General features: G+C 32.5%; 3 protein-coding genes across 6 annotated transcripts; 1 reads left to right on the top strand and 2 right to left on the bottom strand.

The window, feature by feature from the left end:
- Window positions 1-618: 618 nt before the first annotated feature.
- On the top strand, window positions 619-5,973 carry LOC102600576 (serine/threonine-protein kinase D6PKL1-like). 4 transcript variants are annotated; one of them, XM_015308716.1, is made up of 4 exons: window positions 619-964; window positions 1,061-1,125; window positions 1,926-3,832; window positions 4,950-5,973. In XM_015308716.1, the coding sequence occupies exons 3-4, from the start codon at window positions 2,115-2,117 to the stop codon at window positions 5,806-5,808; spliced, it is 2,577 nt and encodes an 858-aa protein (XP_015164202.1). In that variant the 5' UTR covers window positions 619-964; window positions 1,061-1,125; window positions 1,926-2,114; the 3' UTR covers window positions 5,809-5,973. The 4 variants fall into 4 exon arrangements, with proteins under 4 accessions (XP_015164202.1, XP_015164203.1, XP_006347230.1 ...); XM_015308717.1 differs by having other exon boundaries at window positions 1,923-3,832; XM_006347168.2 differs by lacking the exon at window positions 1,061-1,125.
- A 284-nt stretch (window positions 5,974-6,257) lies between these two features.
- Window positions 6,258-8,843, bottom strand: LOC102600245 (uncharacterized). Its single transcript, XM_006347167.1, has 3 exons — window positions 8,684-8,843; window positions 6,662-6,821; window positions 6,258-6,580 (listed from the first exon to the last, which is right to left on the bottom strand). Exons 2-3 carry the CDS (start codon window positions 6,818-6,820, stop codon window positions 6,533-6,535), a joined length of 207 nt encoding a protein of 68 aa, XP_006347229.1. The 5' UTR covers window position 6,821; window positions 8,684-8,843; the 3' UTR covers window positions 6,258-6,532.
- A 1,380-nt stretch (window positions 8,844-10,223) lies between these two features.
- Window positions 10,224-12,676, bottom strand: LOC107060621 (uncharacterized). Its single transcript, XM_015308705.1, has 3 exons — window positions 11,671-12,676; window positions 10,968-10,969; window positions 10,224-10,324 (listed from the first exon to the last, which is right to left on the bottom strand). Exon 1 carries the CDS (start codon window positions 12,587-12,589, stop codon window positions 11,678-11,680), a length of 912 nt encoding a protein of 303 aa, XP_015164191.1. The 5' UTR covers window positions 12,590-12,676; the 3' UTR covers window positions 10,224-10,324; window positions 10,968-10,969; window positions 11,671-11,677.
- Window positions 12,677-18,021: the final 5,345 nt, after the last annotated feature.

The raw sequence follows: 18,021 nt of genomic DNA, 5'->3' as shown, positions 1-18,021 counted from the left end.
TTATTGTATATATATGTGCACACATTTTTTCATCTAATGTTGTTAAACAATTTCCAACCAGAGGCGAATCTAGGATTTTTCAAACATGAGTGCACCAAGTAAAATGTATTGAAGTGAGAATTGATTCTTAATCCTTAAGGTCAAAAGCTCAACATTTAACCATGTGGACCATTTAGACTTCTTGTAGTACGGGTGCAAGAATATAGTATTATACAAAATCTTAAAAAATATACATATAAAATATCTAATTTTACGAAGAAACCACGGGTGCGGGTGCCCTAATTTTTGGCTGTAAATTCGCCACTGTTTCCAACAACTTATTTATACTAAAACTTGACCTTTTCATTTAATGTTAAACAATTGCCAGCATCTTATTTAAACCAACTTGCGCAGATGTAATGTCGGTGTACACTCTATCTCAGCATATTATAAATTATTATTATTGTAGCAGTACGTTGCTGATATGATAATTTGAAATATAGAAATAACCCGTTACAATCAATTAAATTAATCTAACAATATAATTTTATTTTAATTAATTTTACTAATTAGGCAATTTACGACAGTACTTGTCTTTAATTGGGATTTGCAATACAATAGCCCTCAAGTCTTGTTCGTCTCTGCAGTGTAAGCTTCTTCCCCTTTTCCGCCAATTTGGAGTTCCCCAAACATAGGAAAGATATGTACAGACTACAGAGAGAAAGACAAATATACAGAGCAAAACAACAGTGTCATTTCTCGTGATTTTCCTCATTCAATTTCACCCTCTCTTTTCTCTCTCTCTCTCTCTCTCTAAAAGTAGTAATCACTTATGGGGTTTCTTCTTTTTCCTTCAAAGTTTTCAACTTTCTCATTCTTGAGTCTTGACCTTCACCCTTCTCTCTCACATGCGCATACACCTTCAAATTACCCTTATTCTTCTTCTTTGTACTATGGAGATTTAGCTTTCCTTTTTTTGCTTCAGGTTGTTGCTTTATCTCTTTCATTTTCCTTATATCTTAGTTGTTTAAAGGTGGAAACTTTATACTTGTCTTTCTTCCTTTTTTAAAAATGTTTGCAGTTGGTAGTCTTAAAGCTGCTTCTCCTTTCTGGGTTTTGTTTATTCTGCTCTTGATTGAAATATATGTAAGATCCTATTTGCTTTTGTTGGTTCATTTTCTTTTCATAAAGCTGGGAGATTTATTGTTTCTTGATCCCTACTAAATATTGAAAGGTTTTAACTTTCTTTCTGGGTTGCCTTATTCTCTAATGTTATTCTTGGATTTTATTTTTTCTTAGATTAGCTGATAATAATTCTGTGTATTATATTGGATTTTTCAAATTGTAGCTTGATTTGGTGGATTTTGATTTGAAACTTGGGCTCTAAATTTGCATGAAAACAAGTGCAAATGAAATTGTTGGAGCAATGTATATATACAATTAATGTTATTTAGAACTTATGATACAACAAACTTGTGTAATCCGATCCACAAGTCGGGTCTGGGGAGAGTTACCTTGGGAGGTAGAGAGGTTGTCTCCGATAGACCCTGACAATTTAGAACTTATGATGAAATATAAAAATGAAGTGGTTATGTTAGTTAACAGTTTTGAGAATTAATGAGTGAGCAAGAGAGTTAAAGTTATGTTGGAAACTTAATTGTTTTTAAACTTGTCATTCATGGTGGTTGTCTAAAGTAGTACCAAAATCTACACAGTTTTATTTTTAAATTGGTTGTCTTTAAAGAACATATTTACAACTGGCTGTAGATGCTATAGGTAGGCTTAGTCCTTTATCTTCAATTCCCAACTGCAGTAATTAAAACAGAAGCATTACAAAGGACATAGCATGTGGTGGTATAAATCCTTTTTCTGGATTTAAATGACTCAATTTATCTTATGAATTAATTATTCATCTGTGATTTGCTGAACTTCTTCATTTGTAGCAGATAAGAAATGCTGCTGCATACTGAATGCAGTAAAGAGGCAGTTGTCAATATGATCAACAACCATTTTGGAGGTCTTTTGATGCACTGTTCCATTTGTCTGCTTCTTTCTCTCCATATTGCTTAGTCTGAGACGGGTTAGATAGACTTTTGGTGGCCACATCGGACTTGCTTTTGTCCATCGTCTTAGATATGCTTCTAGAAGCAATGGGTGGGTTGTCTGGTACTAGTGAAATTACCGAGTCAATAGAGGACTTAAATCCTGCAACCGATAAACAGTATTGTATGAAGGATGATATTAACAAGCTGTTTGAAGCTATAGAAATTAGGACTCCCCGTAGAGGTGTGAGTAAATCAGAACAGGGTGTCAAAGATGCTTTCAACAAAAGCGCAATGAAGAGACCAATGCGATCTAGCCCCTCTCGAGCATCAGGTTTTGATAATTCTGAGCCCGCAAGTTTGAAGCAGGCCTTCAGAGGATTATGCATCTCTCAGGCATCAGAGCTTGCTGCTGTGAAGAAGCGGTCGTCAAAAGCGTCCAGGCTGTCAGGCGTCTCAGAGACAGGGGCTGTCAAAAGCCTTTACAGACCTGTTGTTGTTCAGGATAATATCCCTGAACATACTGTCAATGAAGGTGTAGGGAATTTAGTGGAGATATCCCTCATCCCAGATAGGAGTGTGTCAAATATTTCTGATCAGATTACTGAATATGAACATGTACCTACTAAAGAAAAATCTACTTATGCTGCTTATTCTTGCCATATTTCTAAAGGTGCAATGGAACATGGTCCAGAAATAAGTGAAATTTCAGATGGAAAGGAGGCTTGTCCTCACTCTACTGATATTGGTTCTGGTTACTTGAAAGAAGTATCAGAGCGGAAATTATTTCTGGAACTACCACAATCTTCAACTGACACTTCTGCTAATAAAGTGGAAGCCCAGACAGTGTCTGTCTCAGATGAAGCTCCAACAGCGGTAATCCCATCCTACAAAGAGCAGGCACTAGATTCTGATCTTGTCTCTTGCTCATGTACTTCTATTACTGGAAATAAAGTCATGAGACCTACTTCTAGCAGTCCAAGTTTGATGAAACCAGTTTCCAGAAGCAGAATGTTTGTTAAGAAGAACGTCATTTCTGCTCTCACCAACAGTTCCAAGCAATCTAATGGTGGAATTGACAATTATTTGAGTTGTAGTACCAGTGAGATTCCTTGTCAGACACCTGAATATGTACTGAGGAATGATCAGAGAGAAGAGGATAAAGAACCTTCAGAATCATGTGGTGAAAATAGTATAGAAGTTAGCACATCTATTCTGGAATCAAGTGTTACTAAACCTGGTCTCAGCTCAAGTAGTTGTAACAGAACAAGATGTATAGTTAAAAAAGGTGATGAAAGATCATTATCAAGAGAAAAGGGAGAGATATCTCAAAGTTCAAAGAGTAGCATTGGGGATTACAGCAGCACCACAAGCCTTAGCGAAGAAAGCTATCGCAGTGGATCTAGCCGTAGTGGATATCGGCCTCATATGTCCGTAGATTTGAGATGGGAAGCCATTCGTTGTGTTCAGAAGCAGCATGGAAACATTAGTTTGAAGCAATTTAAGATGCTTAAAAAACTTGGTGGAGGGGACATTGGGACTGTTTATCTGTCTGAGCTCATGGGCACAAACTGTCAGTTTGCTGTGAAAGTTATGGACAATGACTTTCTGACCAGCAGGAGGAAGATGACAAGAGCGCAGACTGAAAAAGAAATACTGCAAATACTGGATCATCCTTTTCTTCCTACACTCTATGCTCATATTACCAATGACAAATATTCATGTTTAGTGATGGAATATTGTCCAGGAGGTGATCTGCATGTGCTCCGACAAAAGCAAGCCAACAAGAATTTCTCTGAACAAGCAGTCAGGTTACTTTTATTATAGTTACTTCTTCCCTGAAACTATTTCTTGTTTATGCCTATTCTTAATCTAGATTCCAAGAGAGAAGGCAAATAAATCTGCAAATAGAACTATTCTTTCCTATAACAGGTAATATAGGTGGGCAGATATATTTTGTGGTCACTCTCTTCAATAAACTAGATTCTCTTTTGCATCCCACAAAATGACTTTTACTTGTCACTTGCTGATGGATAATAGCTTGCTTTATGCTATCACTTGTTTTATTCAACAAAATTAGAATTCAATTTGACTTAATCAGGGGAGGTTAATCAAACTTATAGGGAAATCTCTTACTCTGCTAAGCTTAAGGGGTTTCCCTGTAATTTTCAGAAAGCTCAGGGGTCTAGTTATGTCAAATAATCTTCCAATTTCCTTTAATTTCTTCTTTTTGGTCATTCCATTTTCCAACCCTCACGAAGGATTGTTCTTGAGCATGTCTCAGTGGATTAGAACTCCTTGAATCTTTGTTATATATGTTTTTCTTGATTGAAGAGTGTCCCATATTCCAGTGGATGCAAAATATTGAAGGCTGCTAAAGTCAAAATCATTAGCAACTAGTGATATGAACAGAGATAAAAGTCGATTCAACGGAAATATGGGAAGTGGGTGGAAGGGATGAATCAAACAAAAGAAGTGGAGAAGAAGAAAATGTAGTGAAAATATGTGAACAATGAAAGTGACTTGTCACTGAACTTGCATATCTTCTCCATGGCATCCACATGCTTCATCTCGCATCCGGAAGTGAATTCCCACTTTGTATGGAGTCTTTATCGAGTTAGTTTCTGGTGAATGAGTTGAGATACGCAACCTGTCTTTCCAGTCATTCTTTTTCTTAAAGTTTAGTAGCTGAGGTGACACCTAATATGTCGAGCCTACTCTTTCAAATTTTACTGAATAACTTTCCAAAATACTTGTGTTTTAGTAAATATCTTGTGCTTTGTAAGTTACTTTGTTGGACAAGTCTTCCTAATGTTTCTCAGTAATCTGGTGATGGGAGCAGTTTGTCATTTTCATCACATGAGACGCAGTTTCAGTGGTTTGCTATGTGATCTTGACATTATTCTGTTGTTCTTATTCTTTACACAGATTTTATGTAGCTGAAGTTCTTCTTGCTTTGGAATACCTTCACATGCTTGGAGTCATCTACCGAGACTTAAAACCAGAGAATGTCTTGGTTCGAGAAGATGGTCACATCATGCTGTCTGATTTTGATTTGTCTCTTAGGTGTGTTGTTAATCCTATGTTGGTGAAATCATGTTCTCCTGTGATTAAGCCTCCAAAGACGTCCAGTCCATGCTCGGAATCTAGCTGCATAGACCCCTTTTGCCTACATCCATCCTGGCAAGTATCGTGCTTCACCCCTAGATTTTTATCTGCAACATCAAAGACACGTAAGCTAAAGGCTGACATAGCTGCACAAGTCACACCTTTGCCACAGCTCGTGGTGGAGCCAACTGATGCCCGATCCAACTCGTTTGTTGGCACCCATGAGTACCTGGCTCCAGAGATTATCAAAGGAGAAGGTCATGGCAGTGCAGTAGATTGGTGGACCTTTGGTATCTTTCTATATGAACTGTTATATGGAAGGACACCTTTCAAAGGACCAGGAAATGAGGATACATTAGCAAATGTGGTTTCTCAATGTCTCAAGTTCCCTTCATATCCTGTGGTTAGCTCGAGTGCGAGAGATTTGATCAGACGGTTATTGCAAAAGGAACCAGAGAATAGGTTGGGAGCTGAGAAAGGAGCTGCAGAGATAAAGCAGCATCCGTTCTTCGAGGGACTGAACTGGGCGCTGATACGATGTGAAACACCTCCAGAACTGCCTAGATTCTGTGACTTGGGAAATGTAATCCCTGATACCAACCAACAGAACAAGGAGATTGCCAAGTCTCAAAAAGAGTTCAAAAGTATAGGAGAGGACATTGCGTTTGAGATGTTTTAGCTTATACTAGACCTGAGAATGGATAGGTTTGTTTTTCTTTTCTCTTTTTTTAACACAGTATCTGTGATCCATGTAAGTAGTATATATAGCATAGTGTAGAATCCAGAACTTGGCGTCAATTGAAGAGCTCAAAATACCATGTTTCTATAACGATGTTTTGCTCGTTATGTGAGGTAGGCAGGATGAAAATTGGATTTAAAGAGCTACAAAATCAAATCTCCTTGGCCATGGTGATTCTACCAATCGCATATTAGTTTAAGTCTCATATATAGATCCATTGAAATATAATGGTCCTAAATTCTCATCAACAATAAAGTGAATATAACGTAACTTAATAGCGTTTTGATTTTGAAGAAATATATAGAACTTTCAAAGAGCAGATGATTTGATCAAATATATAGGCAAAAGCTCAGTAGGATATTTAAACGTTTATGGTTGGGGACACATAATACAGGGTCAAGGAGAGCCAGGAATTGACATGCTTATTTCCACACAAACACCGTTTAATACAAATATGCAGAACCCCAAAAACAGAGGAGAAAATGTGTTATGCTGCGGAGTACTGATAGCATATGCCATAAATCGGCATGTTCTATTGTCTGCGTCCAAGTGACTAGTATTAGCTACTGATAATTAAAAATCCACAAAAGAACAAACAGGTCCGAAATTATCTCCTTTCAAACTTCAGCCACCATAGGAACAATGGTCGAGCAGAAGCCACCATTTATTCCTTCTTCCCTACGCCATGAGACATGTTGTAGATCCCTCTCCCCTGAAATATAATCCAGAATACCATTAGAGTTGATTCAAGACAGCAGATAAAGCAATCTAGAAAAATTTCAAAAAAACTCACAATCATAAACAAAGCAGAAGCTGCCAAAGCAGCTGGAATGGCCACTGAGGTGATCTTGTCAAAACGACCTTTCAAGTATGTGTGCTTGTGGACACTTTGGTAAAACTTTTGCTTCTCAACAAGCTTTTCTCTGGGATAGAAAGGTGCTTCTTCTGACATCCTGTGTTATTCAATAACTTGTAAATTTACAATCTCATAATAAAATGAATATAACCAATCAGTTTAACCTTCACCATGTTAGGATGGTTAATATCTGCAACATTCCTTTCTTTTTCTTTTTAACATATTTGTGGCACACTACGAGAGAAGTGAATCTTTCATGGATGCTTAAATAACTAAAACAAGCTTTGCATAAAATAATTTACTCTAGAAAAAAGGTGCAATTGAACTTGTAGTCGAGAGACCAGATAGATAAGAAGAGGAGTCCATCAGCATAAAATAATATTTGAAAGTGCATGAAATGCATATGGCCAAAAGGCACTGGTAGAACATCCAGTCATTTGAATAAAGTGCATAAAGGTATCCACCAAATAAAGGTCTCCAGTACAACAAAGAAGCAGAGCCAGAGTGCTCTGGGTGTTACAGGCCCAATTTAGGACTCTATCTATAGCAAGCAAATGAGAGTTTTTCCTTAAAAACATACCGTATGGTGATATATTCATCTCTGTAAAGCAGCATGCAAACTAATAAGATAGCATAACCAAAAAAGACACCCCCCCGCCCCGCGCCCACCTGCCCCAAGAACCAAAATGAATTGGTGGTGATGGAATACCCTGTGAGATCTCCATTTTAAGTGGGAGTTGTCTCTGTTTTCTCAAATGAATCTTGGTAAGTTCCAATGGTGACTGTAACTCTTGAAGAAGAATGAAAAGGAAATATAGATGCTATGTCAAGCAGTAAGGATGAGATGTGAGATGGTTTTTAGTAGAATCAAGTTCAATGGAAAACACGACTCTAAGATTTAACTATTCAAATAGAAAACAACAACACACTGATCATATGACAGCCATGGCTTGCACCTTCAAATTCCTATTGAACAAGTATAACATCACTTCCTCTGATGAAGCGAATTAAGATGGAAAGACACATAAATGCTCTGATCACATATGTTGGTGGCATAGTTAAATCAGGTGTAAAAAAAAAACAGGATAGTGTTGTCACACATATTAACATCATTACAGAAATGCAAAGTCCAACCACAACGATGTTTTAATGAAAAAGCCAATTAGCTCCGTAATTTAAGCGATTTTTGCACCAATTGAGTAATAAGCATGGCTTGACTTAACAGCAAAGACATAACCCTTTCCATCAGACTGTATAACTGTTCACTTAGTCTCTCATTTTCATAGCTCAACTTAAGCAAACAAAGACATTTCTTTTTCACTTATTCCCTAAGAACGTTATACCTGAGCAACCTTATCATTCCTCTTCATGTTAATAAAATGAATTGAGATAGTCCTACAGCTCGACGCTCATATAGATAATAACAAGAGAAATCTAATAATAATTTTTCTAAAGCACCGTATGGATCGACTGCGGTTCTTAATTACCCCCAACGTGACTCGAACTGCAGAATTGAGTCATCTCGCTAACTAAGTCATCACATGTTATTCTTATCTTCATCTAGTCAAATACAGCCTATCCTTTAGGAGCTGACCTAACAAACTAGGTGAGCTTCAAAACTACGCAAACATGAATCCAATCCAAGTAAAAATAAAAAGAAACTACTCTATCTTAGTTTACCAACAGCGAAAGAACCTGTATAACAATGAAATGAATCCATCACAAAAACAGATCTACTTTTAAACACACATAAACAAATTGAAAAACGGATCTAAAAAAGTGATACAAAATCCAATCCATCTACTCAACAACAAATGATATATCATTAACTGCAAAATCAGACTAAAGATAAAATTTTCACAACAAACAAACAGGAAACTGATTATGAATCAACAGGTCAGAATGAAACCCTAATGATATTAAGAAAACATAGAAACTAGGGTTTGAAGATGAACTCACTTGGAAAGCGACGGAGAGAAAGCTGAAGACGATGAGCAGAGAAGCGTCGATGAAGAAAATCAATTAGTTGAATCGAGGCAAAACCCTAGAAAATTCCGATCCAATTGAATTTCCAACTATTTAACTTTTGACCAACATTTTAAAACTTTGCAAATCTAAACACCCTCAGAATGTCTACTCTACTTCTCTCCTCCGTATGCTATAAAAATAAAATTAAAATAAGTTGTTTAAAGCGTGTGACACATTATTTTTTTATTTTTTTATTTATAAAATTATATTGATTATGTTACGTATCATTTTTGTTTCTTATTTGTTTCCATTGAGTGGTTAACGTTGTATGCAGAACTTATAAATTTGAATTAATTTGGCGAAAGAAAGTTAAAGAATAGCATTGTTGGATTGATTTAAACCAATTTAGAAGAAAAATTATGTTGGTGAAATGTCTATCCATTCAAATTATAACGACTCTTCAAGATTTGTATATGATTCATTTCAAAATAATAATATAATTTGCGCTAAAATTTCAAAAATCTATCTCGACTTGTACATGTTCAACATCTCTGACAAATTTTCAAAACTTGTGAATAAATTGTTTCAAAGTTTTAACATAATTTAGAATCAAGTCATGACAATTTGCCAAGACATGCATGCAAAGCAAGTTCCCTATCTGTAGGTAGGTACTTTTGACAATTTATTAGAACTTGTGAATAATTTATATTTTATGAGATGTAATTTATAATAAAATCTCGACAATCTGTTAAGATTTGTGTATGCAAAATAAATGTCAATTTATTAGAATTATCGATGCTTCGCCCGAATTTGAGGTGAACTTCTAACACACAAGCTATTTTTATAAAAATTTAAGTACTGGCATATAATCAGCCTATTAATAAAAATGAATTCCTTTCTTTGGGATTTTGACTATTCGGTTTTTTAAAAAAAAAAAAAGAAGAAAAACTTTTGGTAAAACTAAATGAAAATATAATATACAAATTTAATATTAGTGTTTCACTTGAACGAGGTCAATAGGTGATCAAGATGACTCATGGTCTAAATTAGTGACCTTTATTGCATTTTGGAGGGGTACTCGTCTATGATTAGCTCAAGTGATTGAGCCTATAAGTCATAATTTGGGCAGAGAAGACTTGTATAGACATTCTTATTAGTAATACTCCCTCTGTTTCATATTAGTTGTCCACGTTATTGAATAGTGAACAATAACGGATGGATAAACATTTAAATTTTACCAACAGTATAAATATTCTTAGAAATATGTAAAAGACAAAGTGAATAACTAATATAGGACGGATGAAATGATAATTAGTACTAACTTATATTATTCATATTATACACCATATATAAATACTACGAATAATCAATGACAACCGGTACTTTGTTAAGTAATGAAAAGTACAGCATGTATGGTAGGCACTCACTATTCAGTGATTTTAATTCCCACACATATTATATATATTTTTAAAAGAATTTTAAGAATTAAAATCATAACACATTTAAGACAATGCATATTTATTTTCTCCTCTTTTGTCATTTCCCCATTGGTTTATGATTAATAAAATATCTCCATTGTCTTATCCAAATGCTGATGTATGGCACAACTGAGTTCTTTCTTAGTACAAATCCCTTTGCAGAAAAAATAGAAAGAAAATAGGGGGAACAATATTAATTATCACAACTAATGAAATGAAATTGTCAAATTATTATACCTAAAACAGTTAAGCAACTCTCACCCACCCTAATTTTGAAAATTAAATTTCTTTTTTTAATCATTTAATAGGATCAAATTTGATAGGTGCAAGTTTTTTTTGTACAATTTGGAGGTGGGTTCATGATGAATAGAGTGTTTTAGTGTTGTACCTTTCTTATGAGTTATGACCAACAAAAGATTAATCACAAGTTGGATTTGGTCCACTTTCCTCCCTGTTCCCTTGTCTCAACTTGAAGTTATGTACTAATTTTCCAGTGGACCATCTCGACTAATTTTATGAATATCTAGTAACTCAAATTTTAAAAAATTGTTAATTTTATCTCTATCGGAATTTTAATACTGACTTAATTAATCACTAAGCTACTACATTATTGAGTGTTGACTTGATTATCATCTTTTATGGTTTAGTTGCCTTGATTACTTGTAGCTTTTTTCCAACTAGGTGAGTCCCTTAGGTCCAAGTCCAACCATCCTCCTCTCCATGCCCTTCATCGAGGATCGATGGAGAGAGAGAATATGCGATCCAAAATTTAAACTTAATGAATTTACTACATCCACCACTGATATAGGCAGAGACACATGAGCTAACTAGTACTTGGGTATATACCAATATATATATACATCATAGGAACTTGGTTGGAACAATATTTATAGTTAAGACTATGGTTACATTGGCATGTTTCTTGCTGCCTTTCTATGACAATATCATGCCATAATTCTTAGCAATAGACTAAAAGTAAAAGTACAACAATGACTAATGAGAGATTCAATTAAAAAGAAGAGGTAAAAGGGCCTACATGAATGTGGTTATCATTAAAGATCTAAATAAAGATCACATCCAATCTGTTTGAACCTACCTGGCAATCTCACTTTGATTGCCTTATGGTAAGGGAAGACACTCACCTAACTCAAGCAGGTGTATATGATTCCCTCAACATGTCTCTCAAAAATTGCACTTCTTTTTTTTCTTGGAAATTTTTTTTAATCTTTGTAGGCTAATTGGACAAAGAAAATAATTGAAATTAAATGAACATGATGATCATTGTCAAGAGACTCTCAACTCTTTTGTCTACTCTAAACAGCACGAATCCAGATTAGTCAAACAACCAGCACAGAAAAAACACAAGAACATACAATCTTCCAAATCTAGCAATCTACAAGTACAATAAAATGTCAAGAGCCACAAAAGTTCAATATACAATTTCAAATCTATCAAAGATCAAACTTTTTGTCAAGATTTAAATAAAGAAAAAACAAGAACCTTTTCATTATGTGCTCTTAGAAGCATAGATCAACAATGAGAATTCAACTTTTTCTTGATCTTTGATGAGGAATTTGTCTTTATCATCTAGCCACAATCTACTATCCATACCACTTCTTGTCCTAAACATAAACAGTGCAATACCAGAAGCTGGATTAAAGAACCAATCATGAACATTCCACATTAGATCAACAAGCAATCCATCCAAAAAAATACTCTGATTTCCCCTGAAGTTCCATTGCAATCTTTTAACTCTAATCACCATCTTCTTATCAATATAAACTGTCAAAACAGGATGTTTTAGTCCATCATTTTCGCCGTTACAACGAATTAAAACATCATGTATGTTACCATTATCACAAAATTGAGCCTTGGTTGAATAAATTGTATTTCCAGAAAAATGTTCTTGTCTTGAAACCAATGAAAATTTAGCCATTGGAATTCCATTTTTCAACTTCCTTAATGATGCTTCTTCAGCCATATCACCAAGAATTAGTCCAACTTGTGAATCAACTATGACTAATACATAATATCCATCAATTGGTTCAGGACCACTACTTAAGTACCTAGCTCCACACAAATCCCATATAATTTCAACCTTAAAATTATCCAAATCCATTGATTTACTTCCCTTTTTCTTCCTAAAAAGACGCGTATTCATGTTGAGTTTGAATACATTTGGATGATCATCACCAAAGTGTACACTTAGGCCTTGTGTTACATTTGTTTTGCACCATGAAATTGTGATCAAGACATGTTTTTTATTGGGTAAATTGACTTTGTACAAACAATTGACAGTGTTTTGTACTGAAGGAATTATAGAAGGAGGGATACAAGCAGAGTTTGAGTAACTAGAACAAGAAGTATTATCAGAAACTTGTACAGCATATTCATTGAAACAAGAAGCAAAATCTCTCATTTTTTTTTTGTTAAAAGAAGAAGAAGAAAAGGGATCTGAAGGGAAATAAGGAGTTATGGCTATTTTATTTTTTATATATAGAAAGAAATAAAATAGAGATTTGGAAGGACTTGTTTTTGGAATTTAATTCAAATTAGGAAATAAAAAAGGAAGAAGGAACTATAAATCCTCTTTACTGACAACCCATGTAAGGTAGGAGTATTAAATATTATTCTTTGTTTTTTTCTCTCTCTCACCTTAAAATTTGCAACTTAGGAGAAGGGCAAAAAAGGGAAATAAAACAAGAAACTCTATGACTAATTTATTAATTTAAGGACTATATTTATTTATTCTCTTTTGCCAGTTCATCTGAGATACTACTAACGTAAAAAATAATTAATTTAAGGACCATAGATTAGTAGTGGAGTAATTAAGATGGATGAAAGTGGAATTGTGGTAGAAGTTGCATATTAATGGTCAACTCTCTCTTAGGCCAGCTTTTGTGTATCTATTAATTTTACACAATACCTATTCAGGTTACTCTGTCTATCATAACTAGGATAAATAAGAAAAATCACCTGATATTTTTTATTTTCATAAAAATTCGAACCTGAGACCTTAAGATTCTCGATCAATTCATTGACCATTAGGTCACACCCTTGGATGCAAACTATCTTGTAATTTTATTTCAAGCATTAATGATTGACTAATATGTACTTCAGTAAAATACATCTCGTAAAAGAATTATACACTCAAAATATTGTTAAAATTTATCTTGATTCTATTACTATATTTTGAATTTTACCTTTTTCTCGAAGGAAGGTTAAGGAATTTACCATGTTGATTGTTTTACTTCATTTACTTTCGGTAACCCTTTTCTTATAAAAAATATTTTGGACTTCTATTCAAAAATAATAATAATCTCTAACACATAATAACACAATAGAAGTCATAAAGTAGTCGTTAAAAGAGTTTTATAAAGAAGGAATTTTTTATCTTAATAGTTTCTATTCGTTCTTTTATATTGATTTTCTAATATTTGATCAATTAATTAAATCATATTAAATATTATTTCTCTTTTAGTTTGTTAATTTCTACCATTCGGTTCCAACAAAAATTAAAAAATTATTTGTGTACATAGATCAAAATTCAAAAGTTTCTTCTTTTTATATAATATATATTAAATCTGGACTTTCCTTAAATACTAATTAGGCTCATCTGATACTCCATATGCCCCTAATTACTTGTCCACTTTTCCTTTTTTAGTTGTCCCTAATTACTTGCCATTTTGACAAATTAAGAAATGACAAAAAAAATTACATATTATACCCTCAATTAATTACTTTGAAAAAGGTATAACTTTTTGAAAAGCTTAAATTTTTAATTCACCCACTTCATAATTAATAGGGGTGAAATGATAAGTCACTATGTCAATTATTTTTTTCTTAATAAGTGTGTCAATTCAAAAATTGTCAAGTAATTAGAGATAGAGAGAGTATTATAACTGGACCAATAATTCTTTTTTTTTTAAAAACGATTTGATTCAAAAGCAATAAATTGTCAGTTTCTGGAATATCAACTGTTTGCAATTTTGCATACTAAAAATTTGGACGATCATTGAATGATTCTTAGGGTATAAATAAAAATAAAAATAAAAATTGACTTGTGGGTGCATCTAAAAAAAATAAAATTGTACTATTGGATAAAGAATTAAGTGTAATTTTTTTCTACACGATAAAGTCTCATGATTAGGTCTTGTAGAGAAAATTTCAACAATGAAAGTCAAGCAATATAGATGAACGCCATTTCCCACTCAACAAAACTTTAATAGTAGAACAAATATTTTTAAAAGGATGTGTAAAAAAATAAAATATGACAAATAATTTGAGACGAATACATGATTTAGAAACTATTGAAAGGAATCAGTTTGAGTCCCTTATTTTTATCTTGGTTATCCCTTTTTTATATTTATTTTTTTTCATGTACTTTTTACTGTAACTGTTTTTTTACATTTTATTATCATCTTTATTGTGACATTGAGTGGAATAAGTAGTTTTTTTTTTTTATGTATTGGTAAGCATAAATTTATAGTGCATGCAGTTGCAGGTGGGAGAAGGAACATTAATTAAATTCTTTTTTTTTGTAACCCCCATGAATCTATTTAATTTTTTTAACAACTACTTTCACATCATTGTCCAGTTAATATAAAAAGAGAGTGAATTAACATACACGGTTGGAAAAAGAAAAGAAATTCTTCACCAAAATGAATGTTTTTAACAAAATTAAAATATGTTAAACGGAAAAGGATCAAATATATTCTCATACATGGCAGGTATGAGTGGATTTCCAAAATAAAAATTGGTGTTTAAAATTAGGGGCAACTACTGAGTCATTTAATTCTGAGTTTGCTACATATTTATTTGTCGAAATTAAAAATAAATTTATACCCAAATTTAACAATAGTGATGTAATTGATGGGGGATAGTCAAATGAATTATATATATATATATATAAACTATTTTGAATTATAGAGATATATTTGGCCCTTTTCGATTCATTGAAAGGGAAATACTAATCTATTTAAGGTCCAAAACGACATGGTTTAGAAAAGAAGCTAAAATTGGAAAGGACAAAAGAAAGAATAAAATGCTTTGATTCTAACAAAACCCTAACTGGGAATACCTAAAGAACAAGTAGTTACACTAATGATGAGTAGTATCCCCAACCCCACCCCTCAACCCCCGCAAGAAAAGGGAAAAGGAAAAAAAAGTGATAAAGAAAGACATCATAAAGTTTTGTATGAAAAGTAAATTTGAAATGTGAAATCTCGTAATGAATAGAGATTTTGGATCTGACTCAACTTTGTAATGAATAGATTTTGAATCTGACTCAACTTCATTGAGAGAGCTATAGTAAAGAGACCCTTAGTTTCTTTTTCATCTGATGTAAAATTCTTCAATAAATCTATTAATACAAAATCATATAGTAACTCAAAAAATCGACAAGAAAATTGTCTCTCATAATTAGTTTGAAAGTAGAGCAAGAAAAAGATAAAATCAATTCAAAGTCAAATTTCAGTTATTGAATCACTTGTCACATATATGGTCCACAATTTGTAGCTGTCCAATGTATATAGTCTAATATTCCTTGGATCTTCCACTAACAACATGCTTTTTTTTTTTTTTTAGGTTTTGTTTCAAGATGATTAGTCCTCAAAGTTTTGGTGAGAAAAGAACAGGACTATACCATTTTATTTAACTAATTTATGCTTTTATTTTCTATTACAAAAAAAATCCCATTTTGTTTGGCAGCCAAACACTTTAATTAGACATTTGTCACCATCAGTAAACTGCATGTGTTAGAAAAACTAAAGTACTTGTTGATTGCACATGTTTTACTTTTATGAAATCCCAACTTAATTATTTAACTAATTAACTTCTTTTCTTCGTGGTTAAAACGCTGCAAATGTAGGGTTTGATCAACACAATTAACCTGCCACAATTTTCATAATGGAATGCTATCAAAATGATGGATTCTAATAAAAGACGGAGTCGAAATTTGAATTTTATGAGTTTCAAATGTCAAGGTAGACATTATCAAATATTAATATACATGTTAAATGAATTTTTAATACAAATATAGAATCCGTACTAATTATAGAAGATAGACAAAAAAGGTGTTTGTTTTATCGTACAAGAGCACTCCATTTGTAAGGTAGAAAAGTACTCTAGAACGTGAAAGCAATTCATTGTAAAATTATTATAATAGAATAATGAAGATCATACACTAAAGGGAATTAAATTCCTTCACTTTTACCTTATAGCATATCGAGATATTCTCTCAGACCCCAAGAAAAATATTACAAGTATTGTTTTAATTTAATTAATCAATTAGGTACGTATTCATCACTAAGTGTCAAGTGGCATGCTTAAAAACCCATGCCTTTCATGGTTTAATTTAAGGGTAAATCTTTTGGCCAGAAAATTTGATCAGAATTTGGTTGAAAATTTGATTAAAATTTGGGCAGAAATTTAAAAAGTCTATAATATCCTTTTTATTTTAAAATAAACTGATTTTTTTCCATTTTTTAATTAAAAGGTATTAAAGTTAAAAGATAAAAATGTTCAAAAAGATAAAATAGCATAGTGTGAAATATGTTATTTTACCATTATGACCAAATTTTCTTGCCAAAAGATTTTTTCCTTAATTTAACTTACCTACGTTAACAATGTAAATTTAATTATTTTTTTATACTATAAACTACGTCAAGTAACTAATTTTACTTATGGTGGAAATTACGTGTACGTATTGGTTGAATTGCTTAAATATTCCTTTTAAGACACTGTTTATATTTCGATATTTTTTTAAAAAAAGTTGTGTAAGTATAATTCTTGAAAAAATTAATTTTTTGGATGACATCCAATTCGAGTCTAATAGGTTTGCTATACTATCCAATCCCACAGACAATATATTAGACGTTTAATGTAACTTAAAAGATTATATTTTACATCATACATGATCTAATATTTTCTCATAAGATTTTTAGTAGAGTCATTTATTAAACAACTACCTCAAAAATGAATAAACGGCAAAAATTTCGCGTACAAAATTGCGAATTTTTTTATGGAAGAACCTAGTTGGGGAGGAAGCTAAGTATGAATTGAAGAATCCAGCAAGTAGCTTAATTGTTTAATTAACAAAAAAAATCTTAATTATATTTAATTAGTTGTTATATTTTCTTGTGAGCAAACTAAGCCATATTAGATCAAGCATGTTTTGTGGTGAAGTAACAAGAAACAGAAGACCCGCAATTTACAATTTGCAAATCCAATATTTGACATGACTTCACAACTATTTAAGGAGAAACAATTAATTATAATTTGTTTGCCATACTGACTTCATTATAATTAATTTAATTCGAAAAGATTAATTCTTAAGAGGTGTTCTTTCTTTTTCATGTACGAAATGTTTTATCAAATTGACTAATAAAAAAAGAGTACCAAGTCTTCGTGCATGTACATAGACTTTTCTTTTATTTTTATTTTTATTTTTTTCTACTTAAAAAAACTAAATTTAATTAAAGAAACAAAGAGAAAGCTAAACGGACATCTCATCTACTGGCAACAGGTGAAGTCCTACTCTTATGCTATACATTTTAATATTATTATTTTTCCATCTCTAATTACGAAATAAAAGGAAAAAAATATAAAAAATCAAACAATATAATATACACTTACTGTATCACCATTAATGTATATCCAAAGTCAGAAATTATAATATTATTGAAGAAAGTTGAGTTTTTTAAAATAAAAAAAAAAGTAAATCTATAAGCTTCTTAGAAGTCGTCTAATTGATACTTATTTAAAGGGAAACGAATAACACCTTTAAATTCCTTGATCCTTCCTTTGTAGGCAGAGTGGGTAATACAGAGTCCTGCGGACACGGGTGGAAAA

Source organism: Solanum tuberosum, unplaced genomic scaffold (assembly GCF_000226075.1).
Source record: "Solanum tuberosum cultivar DM 1-3 516 R44 unplaced genomic scaffold, SolTub_3.0 scf00091, whole genome shotgun sequence".
NCBI classification, from domain to species: Eukaryota; Viridiplantae; Streptophyta; class Magnoliopsida; order Solanales; family Solanaceae; genus Solanum; species Solanum tuberosum.
This window is presented reverse-complemented; position numbering and strand designations above follow the sequence as displayed.